The 18,317-nt window shown below is 28.8% G+C and overlaps 1 protein-coding gene across 1 annotated transcript; it reads right to left on the bottom strand.

The window, feature by feature from the left end:
- Nucleotides 1-1,634: 1,634 nt before the first annotated feature.
- LOC107454063 (synaptosomal-associated protein 25) lies at nucleotides 1,635-18,258 on the bottom strand (the record flags this gene model as incomplete). The annotated part of the gene is given in 7 exon segments (XM_043055157.2): nucleotides 1,635-1,779; nucleotides 2,823-2,954; nucleotides 5,231-5,348; nucleotides 7,594-7,642; nucleotides 10,373-10,414; nucleotides 15,193-15,266; nucleotides 18,085-18,258. Coding segments are annotated over 6 exon segments (552 nt in total), but the record flags the coding sequence as incomplete, so codon positions are not given.
- Between the last annotated feature and the right edge of the window lie 59 nt (nucleotides 18,259-18,317).

Raw genomic sequence — 18,317 nt, 5'->3', positions numbered from 1 at the left:
CCTATGATGACCTGGAGAAGTAATTAAAATTTACAAATATGTCTTTCTTTTTTGAGTTTATGATTATAACAACTATTTACTGATAAAAAATGAATATTAATTATGAATATAAGCTTATAAAGTATCTCTCTGGCCCTCCCTTACAAACAAATAAAATAAACTGTGTTTTTAAGTTCCACCTTTGAAAATTTGATTTCCGGAAACTTCTGTGATCAATGATTTTTTGAAACGTCTGGACCTTCGATCTCCGGAAACTTCCGGATCACTGTTAACGAAAAATCCGGAAATCCGGATTTTTCCGGAGCACAATCAGCCCTGTATATTGCAAAAAATTAATTTGCAGAGTGTTAATTATGGTTAAATATTGAAATTCAGAAAATAAAATTGCAAATATACCTAAAAACCATTTTTATTTAAAGTAATCTGATATTTTGTTTGTTTATTCATTTTTTTTAACTGTCAAGTCAACCAACAAAGTATGCACTGAATCCAAAGCACAAAAATGATTTTACTTTGTGAATGATGCTTCAACCACCCTCCACAGAAAAAATTCTCTTTCAGGTGTTAATGTGATACTTGTGGTCATTTCTGACTCATGATAAGTTTTTAACATGAAGGAAATGAATTCAGATAGGAATGTTACATCTGTGACTTAGAGAGATAAAAGAGGCAATTCTAAGAATCAAAGCTCTTGGTGTGGTCAGCAGTGAGTCTTCTCTTGTCAGAAAAGATGGACAAAATGACAAAAGATGATGAAATAAGATTTTTTACATTATTTAAACCAATAATAAATGGAGAAAATAAGGTTGAAATCTTTTGGGGGGAAATCATTTTACAGGGGTTTATTGCTTCAGAGAATATCGTAATATTGAGAGGAGCATGACATTAATTCATATGGAAGTTCGTCAGGACCATGAAACATCATCGTAATAAAGGGAGTTATTGTTCTATTGGATATCGCAGTAGTGAGAGTTCACTGTATATATATGTAACATCTAAAATACTAGCTTAATTAAATTAAAAGGATCTTGAAACTTAAAAAAATTATTAACTTAATAAAATTAAACTTAAAAAGAATTATATTTTATTTGCAGACAAGCTTTTCTGATTAGTGAGAACATTAAATAATCTCTTTCTCATAAGTAACTAAGCTCTTCGCGTATATATAAAGTTTCATTGAATAGCGATGAAATCTTTACTGATAAAATAAGTCCATACTGCACAGTAAAATATCTTAATGAAGCCGAATTCCCATTAAAATCAAGAATTATATGATCTCGTGGCGTCAATTCTAACAAAGAAGTTTGGATATTACAGATCACATGACATGAACGACTAATTATACGGTACACGTAAAAAAGTGCGCACTTATCTTTTGGAAATTGATACTGTAAACTTGTATCCAGGAGCTCTGCTCCATGTATATAATTCGTAAATAGATTTTCCTCAATAAATGATTCATAAAAAGTATGGATATATCCTTTCAAAAAATGACTGCAAATTAATAATCAGAAGAACAACTGTTAGAAAATTAACTTTCATCTATTATGATTAAATAAAAAACTCGGATCGAAAGTTATGCAGGAAATGCGAGAGGATGCATTACATATATATATATGGTCACAATAACTTACTTTCATATTGATTCTGTCAACCTGTACATTCTGTGAATCAATCTCATTGCCCATATCAAGTGCCATATTTTTTAGATTTCCAAGCACTGAACTCACTTGCTGCATATTTTCTTCCATTTCATCTTCTCTTGCATCATTTGTAATTCTACAAAATAACATTTGTTTAAAAGAAATGTAAATCTAAATGCAACTTTAAATAAAAAAATATATAGTGGATTTCATTAGCAGAAATTGACATACGATAAAATTATTTTTTGAAACTGCATTGTGTCTTCCTTGCAGATAACTAAATATTGCTTCAAAATTTAACGCAGTCATAATCTGAATCAACCATTAGGTTTCAAAAAAAATTAAATAAATAAAGCTGATTGGCAAAAGCTCACACCTCATGAAAATGTTCCAAAATTAGATTATATCTGAGTTAGTGTAATTGCGGAAGATTTAATTTATCGTGAAATTCGATTTGCTTTCCATACAACTGTGATAAAGCAAATTATCTTATTTTAATTTATGAAAATATCTTTCTAAGTTTTCTACATTTTAGGCGAGTTAAAATAATCACGATTATTGTTTGCAAATCTGAAAAAATATTTTGAATCATTGGATGAACTGAGGTCAATATTATATGCAACAAAATAGTTTTAATGGACTTTTTAACATTAAACCACCAATTAATTAAAAAATTTCTCGTGAAACCTGAAATCTCGTTAAATAAGAGCTCACAATAAACCAGTTAGATTGCATATTACAAAATATTATTTTAACACCACAAAAATGTAGTTTTTTAATCACACAACACTCATCTTTATAATGCTTTCTTTTAGAGCATCAAGCTTCAAATTATTCACAATTTATGCACGGATGACGATCTTCAACCACACAAACATGCTTGATAACATTGGTAAAAAAAAAAAATATTAAAAGCTTTTTTTTTTTCTAGAAGAAATGAGAAATAAATAACATGTTTAGATTTACATGATTAGTTAACAAAAATTTAAAAAAATAAAAAGCTTACTGTAAGACGAAAAAAAGTTAAATTTAAAAACAAAATTATTACAACACATGAACTTCTGCCCAAGTTTAAAATTGGATCGGTGAAAAATTCTTTTTCACTTTGCTACGAGAAAAAAGATTCTTTTACAATTTTAAAATTGGATAAGATAAGAAAAAATAATTAAAAAAAGATACCTGGAAACGAATGCACCACCAGTTGGACCTGCACCATTTCGGTTGTCAACTACTCGAGCAGGTTGTGAATTGATGATTTTTCCATCCTCATTGCTTCGCCAAGCGCGTGAATCATCACGGAAGTCTGCAGCTCTGTAATAAAGAAAATTAAAGAAATTTGCTTTCCATATACAAAAATATAGTGTGACAATCTCAGAGCAAAGGGAATCAGTTTCTTATATGCATTAGTTTTTGATGCTTTAACTGTGGACAAACTGCCACATTAACAACCTACAAAATTGCATTTTTAAACTGTAGGCCAGAAAATAAAAGGATTTTATCTGAAAATATTAGAAGTTTTCATTTTTTTGTAAATGTATGTTTTTGGGAATGCTGAATACCAATCCACATTTTGGAGCTCAAGAATTTTTCTGGTAGTATATTTTTCCAGGGGAAAAAAATCTAGTTTTTCACACATAACTCCTTAAGATAAAAATTTTCTGATATTATATTTGAAAACAAGAGAAAATTTCTTACACAATCTCAGTGGTGTACATAGATTTTGGTGCACAATCTGTAAAATGTATAGATGTACCCTATCTTAGACTTCACTCAATTGTTTTAAAATTACAACATGTAACAAAAACAATATAAAGATAGGTTCGTGTATTAATTATCATTCATTTTATTTTTACTTAAAAATTTAACGAATTTAAATTAATAAGGAATTGATAATTGTGATGGAAAGGCAAAATTTAGAAACAGAACTAAATTGGAACATAACATTCACTTACTACACGGAAATTTAATTCTTCTTAAGTGGACACCATACAGAGGAAGAAATTTTTCGTTGCAAATTCTCTTTTTCCTTCATTACAAATTTTAAAAAAGAGTATTCAAATAAACGTAGAGTAAGCCATGAAGTTTCAAATACTGAAAAGAAAATTTTAAACTATACAAATGAAAATAAATTAAGAGATGATAACTTAGGATTACGCAACGGAGAAGTTCTCTTCTCATAATGTGTTTGCATTTTAATATTTTGAAGTATTTTTTTCAGAAATTGAAACTTCATGACAACTCTAGGTTTGCCTGAACATACTTTTTCTTTCTTTCAAATTAGTAATGAGTAAAGAGTTTTCAATGAAAATTTTCTTCTGCGGTATGGCGCCTTCTTAATATGGGAAAATAACTCCCTATCTTACAATAATTATATTCAAAGTTTAACTAAGGATTATTATTATGAATAAAGTGAATTAAAAAAATATCTTATAAAAGAAAAAATATTCTTATTTTAATTCACAAAGAAAGGCTGCACAACCCTTACTTGAAAGAAGGGCAGCATGTCCAAGGCTTGTAAAGCCCTTATCCAGGGCTTACCTTAAAAGTACCTAGACATGATGACAGCAATTCTGGTAATTTAAATATAAGCATAAGAACTTCAGACACAACTCTTTTTACCGGTCAACTTAGTAAAATATTTGCACGAAATTAAATTTTTAAAAATTATTATACAGTGAAACCTCTTGGGAACAACCACTCTGGGTTACATAGAAAAATGGTCGTTAATGGAGGTTGGTCGTTTTTAGGGCATACCTGCCAACATTGGAGAAATAAAATAATGGAGATTTTACTAGCGGCATTATTTAGGCTACGAGTAAAGTTACGATACATCATGCATAATTATGTAAGTCTAAAAGAGAAATTCAAAATTGGAAATAATATAAGCACTTTATTAGCACTTAATCTAAAGAAGACTTTTTTACACTATTATTTATAATTACTTAAACTATAAACACTCAACATACTGTGGTACTGGCAATCGCACTATCTGAAGAGAAATATTTTTACCATCAGCGGATATTTTATCACCAATTTTTTTTTTTTTTTAATTCTTCAACAAATACGGAAAAATTTGAGAATATGCTGGTAAACAGGAGATAGTTGTAAAATAAAGAAGACTTGGCAGGTATGTTGAGGGTTACCTCTATCGACTTCAAAATGTTATCAAAGGTAAAGATTATTTTGCAAGCAAATTTAAATTTATTCAGTGTCATTTCCTTGGAGTGGAAACACCACTTGTGTTGATGTCCTGTAAACTGGATTGATGAATAAAATTTAGCATAAATAAAAATAACCTCCTCTGATATAACCGTGTAAAAACAAATTTACCAATTATGGAGGATAAAACTATTTCAAATAAAGACATAATGTTTTTTGCTTAAATTTGCAATTAAAATGAAAATCACAAATTGTTATAATACTGAATTAAAAGTATTATAACATATTAAAAATATCAATATTTTAGAAAACCTGTGTAAATGAGAAGCATTAACTGCTGAAAAAACGATTAAAAAATTCTTATATATGAGATGAAACTGGCACAATCTTCTTTCAATTTTAATTAAATATCAGTGTGTATTAGTTACTTTGCACAGGGACAAACACATAATCCACAACACTTTTCCATTCCAGTGAGATTCTTTTCGGCCTCCCTCATGTCTGTGTGAATGACATCCATATCCTCCTCGATTCTATCCAGTTGCTCTGAAATTAACAAAGTCATAAAAAATGAGTTATTTCAAAATCATTTTAAGACTTACGAGACATGTTAGATATACTGTTATAGGTCTAAGATATGGTTTTAAGTGCATCTTTTTAATAATTTGAGGATGAGTTTCGGAGCGAAGCCAGAGGGAGGAGGTGGAGTTACGAAATTTCGGAAATTTAAGCAAGTAGATTTTAACAAGTGATGAAGATACAGATACATGGCTACCCTTATAGCAAAAACTCTCCAGAATGGTGTTGCAGATTCTTTTTCATCTATGTTATATTTTTAAAAAGCAAACAAATGAATGTGGAGAAAAACGCATTTTAAAACATCTCTATACTTGTTTCAAATCAAATTATAAAGCTGAGTTGAGAGAATGTCCAAAGAACAGAAAGTAATGTTTTTTTTATAGAGTTTAACTTAAATTTAGACAACATTAAGTGGTTTCAAGAATCTCATAATTGCCACATGTATATTGGATTAGGCTAAATTTTTACGATGAAAATCACTATCTGACTGTGTTGAAGCTTTCAGTTAAATTTAGATATACTGAAGGTAGGTAGGTATTTTATTTACATCCCACTAAAGCTACGCAATGGGCTATTGGAGACAGCCTGAGAAACAACCCTGAGGATGATCTGAAGACATGCCATCGCAATTTTTGATCCTCCGCAGAGGGGATGGCTTCTCCCCTTTGGTAGCATGCACGTGAGGTAGAGCACCTTATGGTAGAATAGTTTAAAGAGGACGGATACTGCGCACCCTCTGCAGGTTGATCAAAGTGGTCACTCACCCGTACACTGACTTCAGCCAGTGATGCTTGACTTCAGTGTTTTAATGGGAACCGTGTGTTTACGATAAGTCCACCGGGGAACTAAATACAAAAAGATGGTGCTGCAGATTCAAAGCGTAAATTCTGCTTTTGTTTACAGTCTTTAGTCCGAACAAAGGTGAGAATGGAGATGTTTTTAAAAAAATTACAGAAAAGTAGGTGATGAAGCTATTACAATTTTATTGGTAATATGGCATATTATTTGCAGACAAAGTAGATGTATTAACATCCAGACAATTTTTAACAATTAAACTAACACTACAAAAAATACAATTTCAATCCACTCGATTCTATACGGTACCTTCTCATAGATGAAGGTCGGCATAGTCGATAACGACTTTTCCTACATTGGTGACCCGGGCGTGATGTGAACATGCCTCCCTAGACAGAAACTCCCACCTCGATATGAACATCTTTATCTTGACATTCATGCCCATTTCGATATGAATTCGCCTACTTAGATGGATGGTCCACATTAAACAGTTGACTTGCTAGTTGTGACTGCGACATTGTCCTCCTGCTTCTCAGTCTCGATAACACACAACGTATTCACTTGACTGCTAAAGGCAACACAGGAGTGTCCTCAACAGTGAACTTAATACTGCTCTCACGGCTTCTCACAAAACAGCAATGCATCAACTAGTGGTATCATTTCATCGAATTCTATCACAGATATAATTCTGGTGGGGGAGGACTGTAGTGTAAACTACCACAACAAAGAATACAATTCTAATTCCCTAGTATATAAGACATGTTAACTCGATTCTATGGTGGGGTACCTTTTCCTTGATGAAGGTTGACATGATCGATAACTACTTTCCCCACAAATTTGATCTTTTTTTTAAATGAAAAATTAATATAATCACCCAGGTAATTTGGCCCTCCGCTACAAAAACTTTTTGTTACACCCTTAACTATTTATAGTAACATTTAAAAAAGCAGAAAATTGTTTCTATTCTTAACATGAGTATAACTGAAAAAATGTTCATGTATTACATAATTTGCTTAATTGAGATATGCTAATTATTAAAATATCAATTTGATTTTTTTCTATATTGAAAATCAATATTAACTGTGAATTAATAAATGATAACTTACAACAGATGATACATGACAACTACCAATGATGTTTTTTAAAGTTAAACAGCCTGATGTGTATTATTATTATTTTTAATTTCTGAAAAAAGTTTTTTTCAAAAAATACTAAGATACATCTAATTATTTATATAGCATAGATATTACGTAAACAAATATGAAAAAAAGAAAATTGAATATACAAATATGAAAAAAATTGAATTGTAATTTGTTGTCAAAGAGTTTCTTACATTTCAGTCAATATTTTTTACTTTTTTTTATTGTTACAATAAAATGAAATTAACTCAAGGGGTGAAACATGATAATAATCTTACCCCCTTGGTCATTTAACATTGTTATAGTTTTCATGCCAACCGCTTCACTCTAAAAACAAAATAAAAAATACAAAAACAAATGAAAACTTATTGTGAAAAAAATCTATAAATAAATATAAACATAAACAGGCAAAATAATAAATAAATTAATATAAATTAATAAAAAAGGATAAAGAGTTGAAAAAAGTATTTTGTATGAGAATAAAGAATGAAACTAATTAGAATTCATGAAAAAAGAAATTTTGGGCAAAGCAAAATACTTGTTGATGACAATTATCCTACGAAACTTGAGCAATTAAGAGTATGTTGAAATAAAAGAAAAAGATACTTTTCTTTTGCTTTATTAAAGCAATGAAAAAAATACCTTAATTCAAAATTGTAATAATGAGAATGAATGAAATAAGAGGTGTATTATAAGTACAGCCCTGATAGTTTAGTCAGGAGATAAGTCAAAAGTGTGCACTCTTTAGTACGATGTTTACTTTTTGTGCATTTTTGAAATACCATAACTCAAGAACCTTTCAACCAAATCAAACTGCACATTATAAATTCACAACAAAATAATAGAATATAAATTTTTTATAAAAAAATAACATTTTAAAATGGTTGCAATAATATAAGAAAAAACTCAGTTTAAATTTTCAATTCTTAAGAACTAGCACATTTTTGTTCCAAATGGGAACTTCTAATTTTAGGTTTTGTCATTCAAAATTACTAAAATTTAAAATTAGAAAAAAAATTGTATACCTAATAATTGACCATTAAATAAAATTATTACATAGTTTTTACATGGGATTATCTTAGGGTAATCAAATGTTAAAATTTTTTTGCAAATAACTTGCAATTTGCTAAAAAAATATGAGAGATATTAGGAATACAAAAAAGCCATTGTTGTGATGATTGTTATATTAAATAATTTGGAGATTAACATTAAGGGATCTGATTTAAACTGCTCTCTCAGCTTAAAATTTTGCAAAATTTTTTAGATTAAAATTTTACCAATTGAAATTTTTTTTTAAACCATTAGTAAAAATTATATTTTGCACAGACTAATCTTTGGATAAATGAATTTTATAACTGTGTACAAACATTTTTGAATTTGTCTTAAGAGTTACTGAGATGGGGCAAAATACAATAAAATTAACGTCCAGGTTCAAACTTTCGACCCCCCACTCTGTTGACCAAAGTATTGAGAAGCATATTTTACAGATTACAGCTATTTTCATGGTCTAAAATTCAAATCAGTTAAAAAGAAAACCAGAAAAAGTATGTCCCGATGTCATAAGTTATGCACCAGCAAGCACTAATTAACTAGCATAGTTGGGGTCAACTTTTTGAGACCATAAGACTAGCAGTTAGTATGTGAAATTCTGATGATCAGAATAAAAGTTATTTAGTGTGATAGTTTTTGCTCCCATAACAATTTAAGGATATATGAAAAAAGTGATGCTTTTGAGTTCTAAAATTTATATGGTAAAGATATAACTGAATGTTGATTTCTGACAATTTGTTTTTTTAACAATTAAAATAAAGAAAAAAAAATTTTTTTTTTGAATTTAAAATTGAGAGAAAAATTAACATTTGGTTGATAAAAAGTAATTCTTTACATTTTGTAAGATCATAACAATCAGTACTTATGTTTTTAAGTAAACTATTAATAAGAACATTGAAAAATCAGAACAGTTATGGTAAAATTAAGCTTCTTACCTCCTTGCTCATCAAGAGCAACCAACGTTTGAATACCAGTATCCTTGCACTAGTAGCAGCATAATAAATAGTACACAGATATATGTTAAAACACAGTCTGTACTCAATTGAAAGCTTTTAAACTATTTTATTAAGAAGGGAAATATTTTCATATAAGAAGAACATATCATTTAAAAAAAAACTTTAAACAAGGAAGTAAATAAAATCAGACATGAAAGATACATGAATGTAAAACAGAATAAGATTTTCTGTAAATAACTGAAAATTCTCAGAAAAGCTCCTCATTTAAAGACTTTTCCCAAAATCTGATGCCTTGCATAAAAAGATAAAAACAAATGCAATAAAAAAAGGCAATGCATGTATAACACAAATCTTTTATGCAACAATATATACATGTTTTTGATTGACTTATCTAACATGAATAGTAACAGACAAAAAAATACAAAAAGAGCATAAGTTTTTTGGTAGTGGAAAAGCAAAAATAAGCTCTATTATATTTTTGAATGAAAGGCTGGAATCATTATTTAAAATGTTATTAAAAATTTTTTCTCAGAAAAACGCAAATCAGAAGTTTTGATGCTAAGTAATTTTTTTCTTTTTATAAGCGTGAAGTTAGGGATTGACAGGAAATAAAAAGCCTGTGAAATTCATTCAATGCGTTTAAGTAAAAAGATGAGGTCAATTCACACATTGGATTGACCTATATGCCGGAAAATATGGGATACAAACTAGAAATTATTTTAAATTAGAAAGTTCACGATAAGAAAATTTTTAACAGATAGCTAGTAACAAAAATTTTGTTTTAACCCACTGACGGTTTAGCAAATGGGCAAAATTGGTAGAATAATTCTCCCCAATACACTATTTCTCCATCTAATAACATGGAAAAACCGGTTTTGCTTAGAGGAGAAGACTGCGGGTTAAAGTACAACTTTTTATGTGCAGAACAGTCAGTGAGTTAATTTATATTACTCATTTAAATTTTAAAACAAACAATAAACTGGAAAAAAACCAGTACAATTGGCAGCTTTACATAGAGAAACAACTTTTAATAAACGAAAATAATAATTACTTCTTCAGCTAGTCTAACCATTCGCCGAGTGCTTTCTAGAGACTTGAAAGAAGAAAAAAAGAATAAACAGTGAGAAAAATAATTAGATACAAATTAAATACATATTCAGTAACATAATAGCTAACAAACAGACAATAAAACATGCACCATATTTTGTAAAAATAGGTTTTGTAGTGGTTCAAAATAAAATCAGGACAATAATCGACTAAATATATATATATNAGGCAAACAATTTTTATCAAAGAATGCATGGTCGAAAACAAAACGCAAAACCGCTAGAGGGCGTCAAAGTTTATGTTCTAATATGAGGCAAAAACACACAAAGAACGATGAAGTCAAGCTATAAAAGTAAATTTAATGGCATGTGCTTGCAATAAATGTTCAAAACAGTGGTCAGCAGCAGCTATGCACATAGTACAACGGTGAAGAAAAGATAAGCGAACATTCTGAAACACAAACTTTCCCTGCAGCGGAGGAAAGCTTGGCGACAAGTAACGCAGCGCAGTAACTCGTAACAGGAATGGAGCTTTTATGTTTGCATCAAACAACTTTCCAAATACGCCAGCACCTTTGCATTTTGTTTTTGACCATGCATTCTTTGATAAAAATTTTTTGCTTGGGTGTGTACTGTCACTTCCTAAAATTTTGCCCATCTTTTTAGATTCACTCTGTATATATATATATAATTCAGGAAATTTTTTGGCATGGTTTATAATTATGGCATTTTAAATACATACATATTAGATTATTTTAAAGAAGGGGCAACAAACAAATAAAAAAATAGCGCAATTAACAGCTATGAACATTCTATTTTGTGCGGCATATTTCTTTAAACTTAAAAAAAAATGGGTAACACTTCTTTAAAACCGACAAAGATTTGTAGTGTGTTGCTACTAATACCATCAAAAAATAAGTGAATTACCCCTAAATTGAATGGCTTTTATTAAAAACTTAATAATAATCACCAAAAAGCATTCTCTACAATTTGAAAATAGAATGCAATACAAGGTTACTTCATATTTTTAGACTATTAGCGAAAACTAAGAATTTTTATTTGATACCAAAATTACGCAAAATTAAAAGCAAGGAGGAGAAAAAAACTTTTTTTCACAAGACATTAATTCATTACACAGACAGAAGAATGACAAATTCAGATGAAAGAGGCGTGGGGCTCAGCGAGGAATTTTCAGTTCGCTACTGTTACAATAACATAACAAAACAGCCATAAAGAAACCAAAATAACACATAATAATCTTGAACAAAAACAAATAATGTTGATTCTCTTAAACAACTCCAATAGTTGCAGATCATTTTCGAAATTAGAAAAAAATAGTTCATTTATAACAGACGGTAAAATTACAATATTTTGTAGAATATAAACCACATTAAGGTTAAATTTTATGTTAGCCATATTTTGTAATTAAGCAAGGTTAGTTTCTTTTACTTAAAAATAAAGAAATTGTAATATGGCACAAAGGTTTTATTTATTTAAAATCACCTGCAATATCATTAAATATTTTTTTTAACAACCAATTTTTTATTATTCTATTTTTCAACTTCTATTCTTTGATACAAATAATTACCTTAATACCACTGCTTTTAAGGTATCACTTTTATATGATTGATTCTCTACGATTTGATTAAAAAATACTGAGTTCAATCAATACAAAATCATTATTGGAATTTGGATGTAAGTCAAAAAATGGTTACATTACAACAAAACGAGTGATTTATATTTACTGAACATTTAACTTTCTTGTTAGAAGTAAATCCTGTAACATCATTAAGGAAGCAGAAATAAAAATTTAAAACATTTCCGAAAAAACTTTTTTTTTTTAATTTTATCAAAAATCTGATAAAACCTAGATTTTTGACAAAAATTATTAATAAGCTTGGATTTTTTTAAAAAAAAACCTTGGATTTTTTCAAACCCCGCGACAAAATGCTAATAATCAGGACAATAATGGGACAGAATATTTTTAATCATAAAAAATCAAGAACATAAGGACAACTACTCAAGACCAGCATGATTAAATTTAATATTTTTCATAAAAGAAACAATTTTAATGGACATAAAATATGCAGTTTTAAAACTGAGATTATATGATTGCAAAATACAAAATCATTACTTGAATTTGGAAGTCAAAATTATTAAACAATATGGAATATAGTTTAGAAGCAAACTTAGATTGTATTGATAACAAATTAAAATTTACTAATTAATTCAAGGTGAACCAATTTAAATCACTTAATTTATTATTATTTTTAAAAAAGTCATTGATTTAAAAGAAAGATATTCAGAGCTCTGCATATATAATAACAGCTCTGAAATAGATAATAGGTCTGAAATAAACAATAGCTCTGAATAGATAATAGATCTGAATATCTTTTTTATTTAGGTGAGGGGTATTTGCCTGAGGCTCTGAATTCTGAGACCTCTGCGTCATGTGACAGAATTAGGTTTAAGATAATAGCAATTGGTTACATGTTGTTAAAACTGGTTCAAACTGTAAAAATCCTAAAAACGGCAGTCAGGGAATCAGAATACAAGTGCTTTTGTAAGTAAACATTAAAGTATAAGGATAAATAAATCTATGACTCTACACTAATATATTAATCCAGGCGTAAAACTCATGGAATAAAAAGTAATCAGTATTGAATTAAAGACTGTTAGTATAAAATATATTATCATTCAGTCAGCATAATTTCCGGCAACTTTTTTTTTGTCAATCTAATTTTTCTTTGAAACGAATAATAAAATTTGATATCTACTATGTGCTACTACACAACTAATTTTAAATTGTATTGTTAAATAAGTTTTCTTATAATAAAAACCTGGTTTTACACAACATAAATTGACTTATCAGCAGTCATTGGGTACAGATTTCTCCATGATTTTTAAAATCCTGCACGATTTTTAATACCATCTCTCAAAACATGAAGCTTGCATTTGAGTAATGACATATTGACACACTTAATTTGTGATGATTTTATTTAAATCCACACAGTATTCGGTTCTTCAGTAGTATTACAATGGGTTGCAGCATAAATTTTAACATCCTGACTTTTGAATAAGATAATTGTCACAGTAGCAGAATCGCGGCGACATTGTTACAGAGTTCTTGCAGAAAGACTTTTCCTTTAGAAAGTAAGAAATTTAAATTTTCTTTTCTGCAAAAATTTTCAATTTTTTTTTTCTTCTTCTATAAAATTACATTTAAAATATGCTTTTTCGCACATAAGAGGGAAAAGAAATGTTTGTATTTTTTCGATTCTTATCTGAGAAAAATGAAAAATAAAGAACACTGAAGCAAAAAATTTCTTTTCTGCAGAAATGTTACAAAGATTGTTTTCCTCCACAATTACATTCAAAAGATGCCTCTTTCATGCATCAGAGGGAAAGAAATGCTCGTGGTTCTTTTTATTCTTATTTGAGAGAAAAAAAATTGATTTCCTTTTCTTTCACAGATTTTAAGATTTTCATTTTTTTGTGTGATGATTTACGAAATGCTAAATAATAAGAGTGTTTATCTCTTACAAAATGTGAGAATATCGCCCATGATATTAGAATGAAATAATATTATATATTCATTTAAATAAAAAATATGTAAAACTTTATTACATCCAAATAGGCCCATGATTTTAGAGCTAAAAAATATTACATATTCAATTTAAAGAAATAAATAGTTTTATTTGCAAATACTATGTTTCGGTTAATTAACAACATGTATATTAGTTATTATTAAAAGTATCTTAGAAAGGCTTGTAGCAGAAAACCCATAAAAATTCTGCCAGCGGGATAATTGTAAAATTAGCAGATATTTCAAATCATACACATGCATGACTCGTAATAGGGCCATGATATTAGATTTATGTTTAACTTTGGGATATTTGTGAATGATCCCTACTATTTTAACCTTAAGATTTATATACAGTGTTTTCACTACAGCGCGAGAATCTGGCATATTTTTTTCCTTTCTCGCATTAAAAAAATTATTACTGCGAGAAATTCACGCATTTCTCGCATTTCGGAAAAAGCTTCGAATTACGCCATTTAGAATGAAATCTGTTTCACTTTTCTTCCTGGATCTTTCATTATTTTCAACATCTGTCCCGTTATCTAGCTTCCCTATTTACCAGCATTGTTCAGAACCTTTTCAAACAACAGAACACAACCACAGAACCCCTTTCAGAACANAGTTTTTGACATTTTCGACGGGTTTTTGACGGTTTAAACCAGTATTATACCCCTGTCATGTCAAAAACCACTTTTTGACATCAAAAACCCAACCCTGATTTAGAATGAAATCTGTTTCACTTTTCTTCCTGGATCTTTCATTATTTTCAACATCTGTCCCGTTATCTAGCTTCCCTATTTACTAGCAATGTTCAGAACCTTTTCAAACAACAAAACACAACCACAGAACCCCTTTCAGAACACATTGTTTACTGTAGGTAAGGTTTCCTCATGTAAGACATTCAAATTTTTATGCACTAATGTAAGATGGACAAATACCTCGTAAAGGCAAAATCTTCTATGATAATCAATATATTCAAAAATATTCAATGCTTTAAAAAATCGAAGACATTAAAAATGCATTATGATTAAAGATATGATTTTTCTTTCTTTTCAGTTTTTAGAAATCTCACTTAACTTTTTGAAATCTCACCCTGTTTTTGAGAAAGGGTGAGAAATTCTCACCCATTTTTTTTCTATGATGAAAACACTGATATATATCACAGCAAAGTTAATAATAATCCTTTATATGAAATTTATTTATGATTAATTTTAGTATTGTTAAAAAAATTAAAATAATTACATCATCCGTAATTTGGTTTGCCTTCATTTGAAGGACTTCAAGTTCGGTTGGACCACCAGCTGACATCTTCTCTCCTGTAAAAAAAAATAAATGCAATCTTTTATACAAACATAAAATGAACTAACATAATAATAAACAAGTTACATACAAAAAAATATATAGTAAAATTAAAAAAATCATTTCGTCAGAACAAGCAGTCGGTGAAATTACGCCAACAAAGTGCCTCCAACAGCACAATCTGTCTGTCATCATCAGCAATATCAAATAAACCAAAGTAACAAAAAGAACACCTTCAATTATAAAAATAGTTGTTAAGTCTTAATTTCAGTATTTATGGACTTACCTACAACATAGTTAATAATATTACTGTCATGAATTAACTATCAACACATAAAACTGGTCAATAAATGCATTAAATTAATATTTCAATATCTTTTTTTTTTAATTTTAGGAATCACATTTAAATTACAACATTTCTTTTTTTTTATTTATTTTTATAAGAAAGGTATGAAACAAAAAAATCCCTAAAATAATTTGGGAGAAATTATTGAATACACTTTTTAATATAATTCTATGAGGGGAGATTTCCATATCATGATCTGCGAGAGAAAAAACACCAAGTCTTGGAAAAACTTTTTTAAAAAAATCACAAAAAGGGACCAACTTGAAATTAGAACTCCTTTTTTTAAAAGATTTTTTACGAGTTTAATATCTATTTGGCACCTTGGCAATTATAATTGGCAAGACAGATCACAATAGGGAAATATCCCTATCAATTAAATACCGTAAGATATTATAAATGTATTTTCACACAATAAACAGAGAAGGTATTTTTTTCTTTTTATTATATAGATCAGGGATTTTCAACTGTGCGGCCCTCGAGGCCCTTTTTGTGGCCCGCGAACTAAAATATATCAGTTTTCATTGTGGACAATTTTCTTAAAAAATCCATAAGAGCTTAAAATACTTTTCTCGTCAAAAAAAAAAACTAATTTTTTTGTTATCTGTGAAATTTAACATGCCAACGGTGCAAAAAAATTTATTTCTCAGGCTTGGCATCCAAGAAAATATTTATTTAAATACAAAAATAATCGTGTATGTTGCTCTCTTTTTTTATTTCACTTTTTATACTTTTTTTTATTTTGTGAATCTAATTTAGCATGTGCGTATGAGAAATTCTCCAAATTAACTTTTTGAAACCACTCATTTTGTACGAAATTATTTACATTTATAAATTTTAAAGTGCATAAAAGAGGGAATGAACATTATGTTATATCTAAATTCCTTGAATTGAATATTATATGTAATGCTTGTTATTTCGTTTTTTTTTTTTTAAATATTAAAAAAACTTTTATAAAAATCTGACAGCACTATTTAATGTTCCTTCAAACATAAAAGAGTCCTATATAAAATTTTGATAAAGTTGTGGCCCGTCCTTAGACTGGTGTTTTCAATTGCGGCCCCTGGCCTCGTGTAAGTTGGAAACCCCTGATATAGATGCTAAAAGTAGAAGCACCATAAACATTACATTGTATATCAAACTATATAAGCCTGGAAAGACCATATTAATAGAAATGTAAAGAGTACCTATAGTTGAATTGAAGATTTCAGAAAAAGTGTGTTGTAAAAAATAGAACAGTTGGTCTAATGTTAAATCAATGTAAGTATGGAGTTTAATCAATTTTGTGTGACAGGTTAAATTTTATTTCATTCTGCTTTAAAGGAAATAAAAAATAAAGCAAATTGATTTTTTAATCCTTTTAAATATTCTGTTTCTGCAGTGCCACAAGGAAGACGATTTAACCAAGAGTAGCAAATTTAAAACACAGAGACGCCATTTTGGTAGCTTTAATCCAATATTGACTATATTAATTGGGGATGAACCACACAATAACATTTTTAATTACCTAATAGACATTAATTTTTAAAAATCAATTTAATTTTAACTCACAGCAGAATGTTTCTCATAAAACAAGTTGTAGGGTGCGGTATGGCCAAAAATGGTTTTTGCACCAATAATTCTTAATTAACTAAAACAAACTAAACAAGGAAAACTAAACCATTTAAGACACGAGATTTTAAAGATTACACTGAAAAATTTATGATAAGTTTCTTTTTTAATCCAAAAACAAATTACTGCACTTTTTTTTACTTCAAATTATACACTGTCTTTTTATTTTTTGTTCTACTCACAATATTGTGAACTTTAGAAATTTGTATTTAAGGGTTCCACTTAAATAATCATCAAAGGATGTTAAAATAGACTGAATTTTCTAAGGTTAAGTCTTTCTTTTAGCTGTTCCCCAAGAAATATGGTCACTAACATTATCTTGAGTCACTACCATAGTGATGAACTAGAAAATAAAAACTGCAAGTTTCAATGCAAAAATTAAATTATAATACAACCGGCATATGGCCCTGGGCGAATGTCTACTACTTACGATGGCTTTGGAATGTTAGAAAGCAAAGAAACTGCTATCATCCAGGTAAAATTATGATAGTAATAAAGTAAGGTAATTTTTTGACTTTGATTCAATCTACATATATTTTTACCAGCAATGACTATTCAAATTTTTGTCTAGTTATTATTAATAATAAGCATTGAAATTTAAAAAATAAAATTATGCCGTTACGTTAAATGTTGCTGCTGTCACAAATGAACACATTTTTATTCTATTAAATGATAGAAGTACTTGAATTCAACAATGAATCATGAAAACAATGATATTTCATAGGATAGATTTGAACCATAATGATAAATTATGAGCTAATATATTCGTCTTATTTTAAATGTAAAGATGTGACAATAAGGGGAGTAATTCACAGATAAAGGCATAGCACATAAACATAGTAAATTAACAATAATTAGTAAAAATGTTTCAAAACACATACAATTGATTATTTTGCCCCACAGATAAAACTACGGTGAGTCAATTAAAGGCTTTAATTTGGTTAAATAATTAACAAATACTGACTGTAAAGAATAAAATTAATATGAGAAAACAAAACACAGTTGTAGTGGTAGTAGTAATTTTACGATCCGTTTTGGGGCTCTTGTGGTTCATAAATGCGCTTGTCGCTTTTATAGATTTAAAGAGAAAAAGAACTGTTGCTTAGCAGCTGCC

The sequence above is a fragment of the Parasteatoda tepidariorum genome, unplaced genomic scaffold, assembly GCF_043381705.1.
Source record: "Parasteatoda tepidariorum isolate YZ-2023 unplaced genomic scaffold, CAS_Ptep_4.0 HiC_scaffold_57485, whole genome shotgun sequence".
NCBI classification, from domain to species: Eukaryota; Metazoa; Arthropoda; class Arachnida; order Araneae; family Theridiidae; genus Parasteatoda; species Parasteatoda tepidariorum.
Note: the sequence above shows the minus strand (reverse complement) of the source record. Positions and strands in the feature narration are given on the sequence as shown.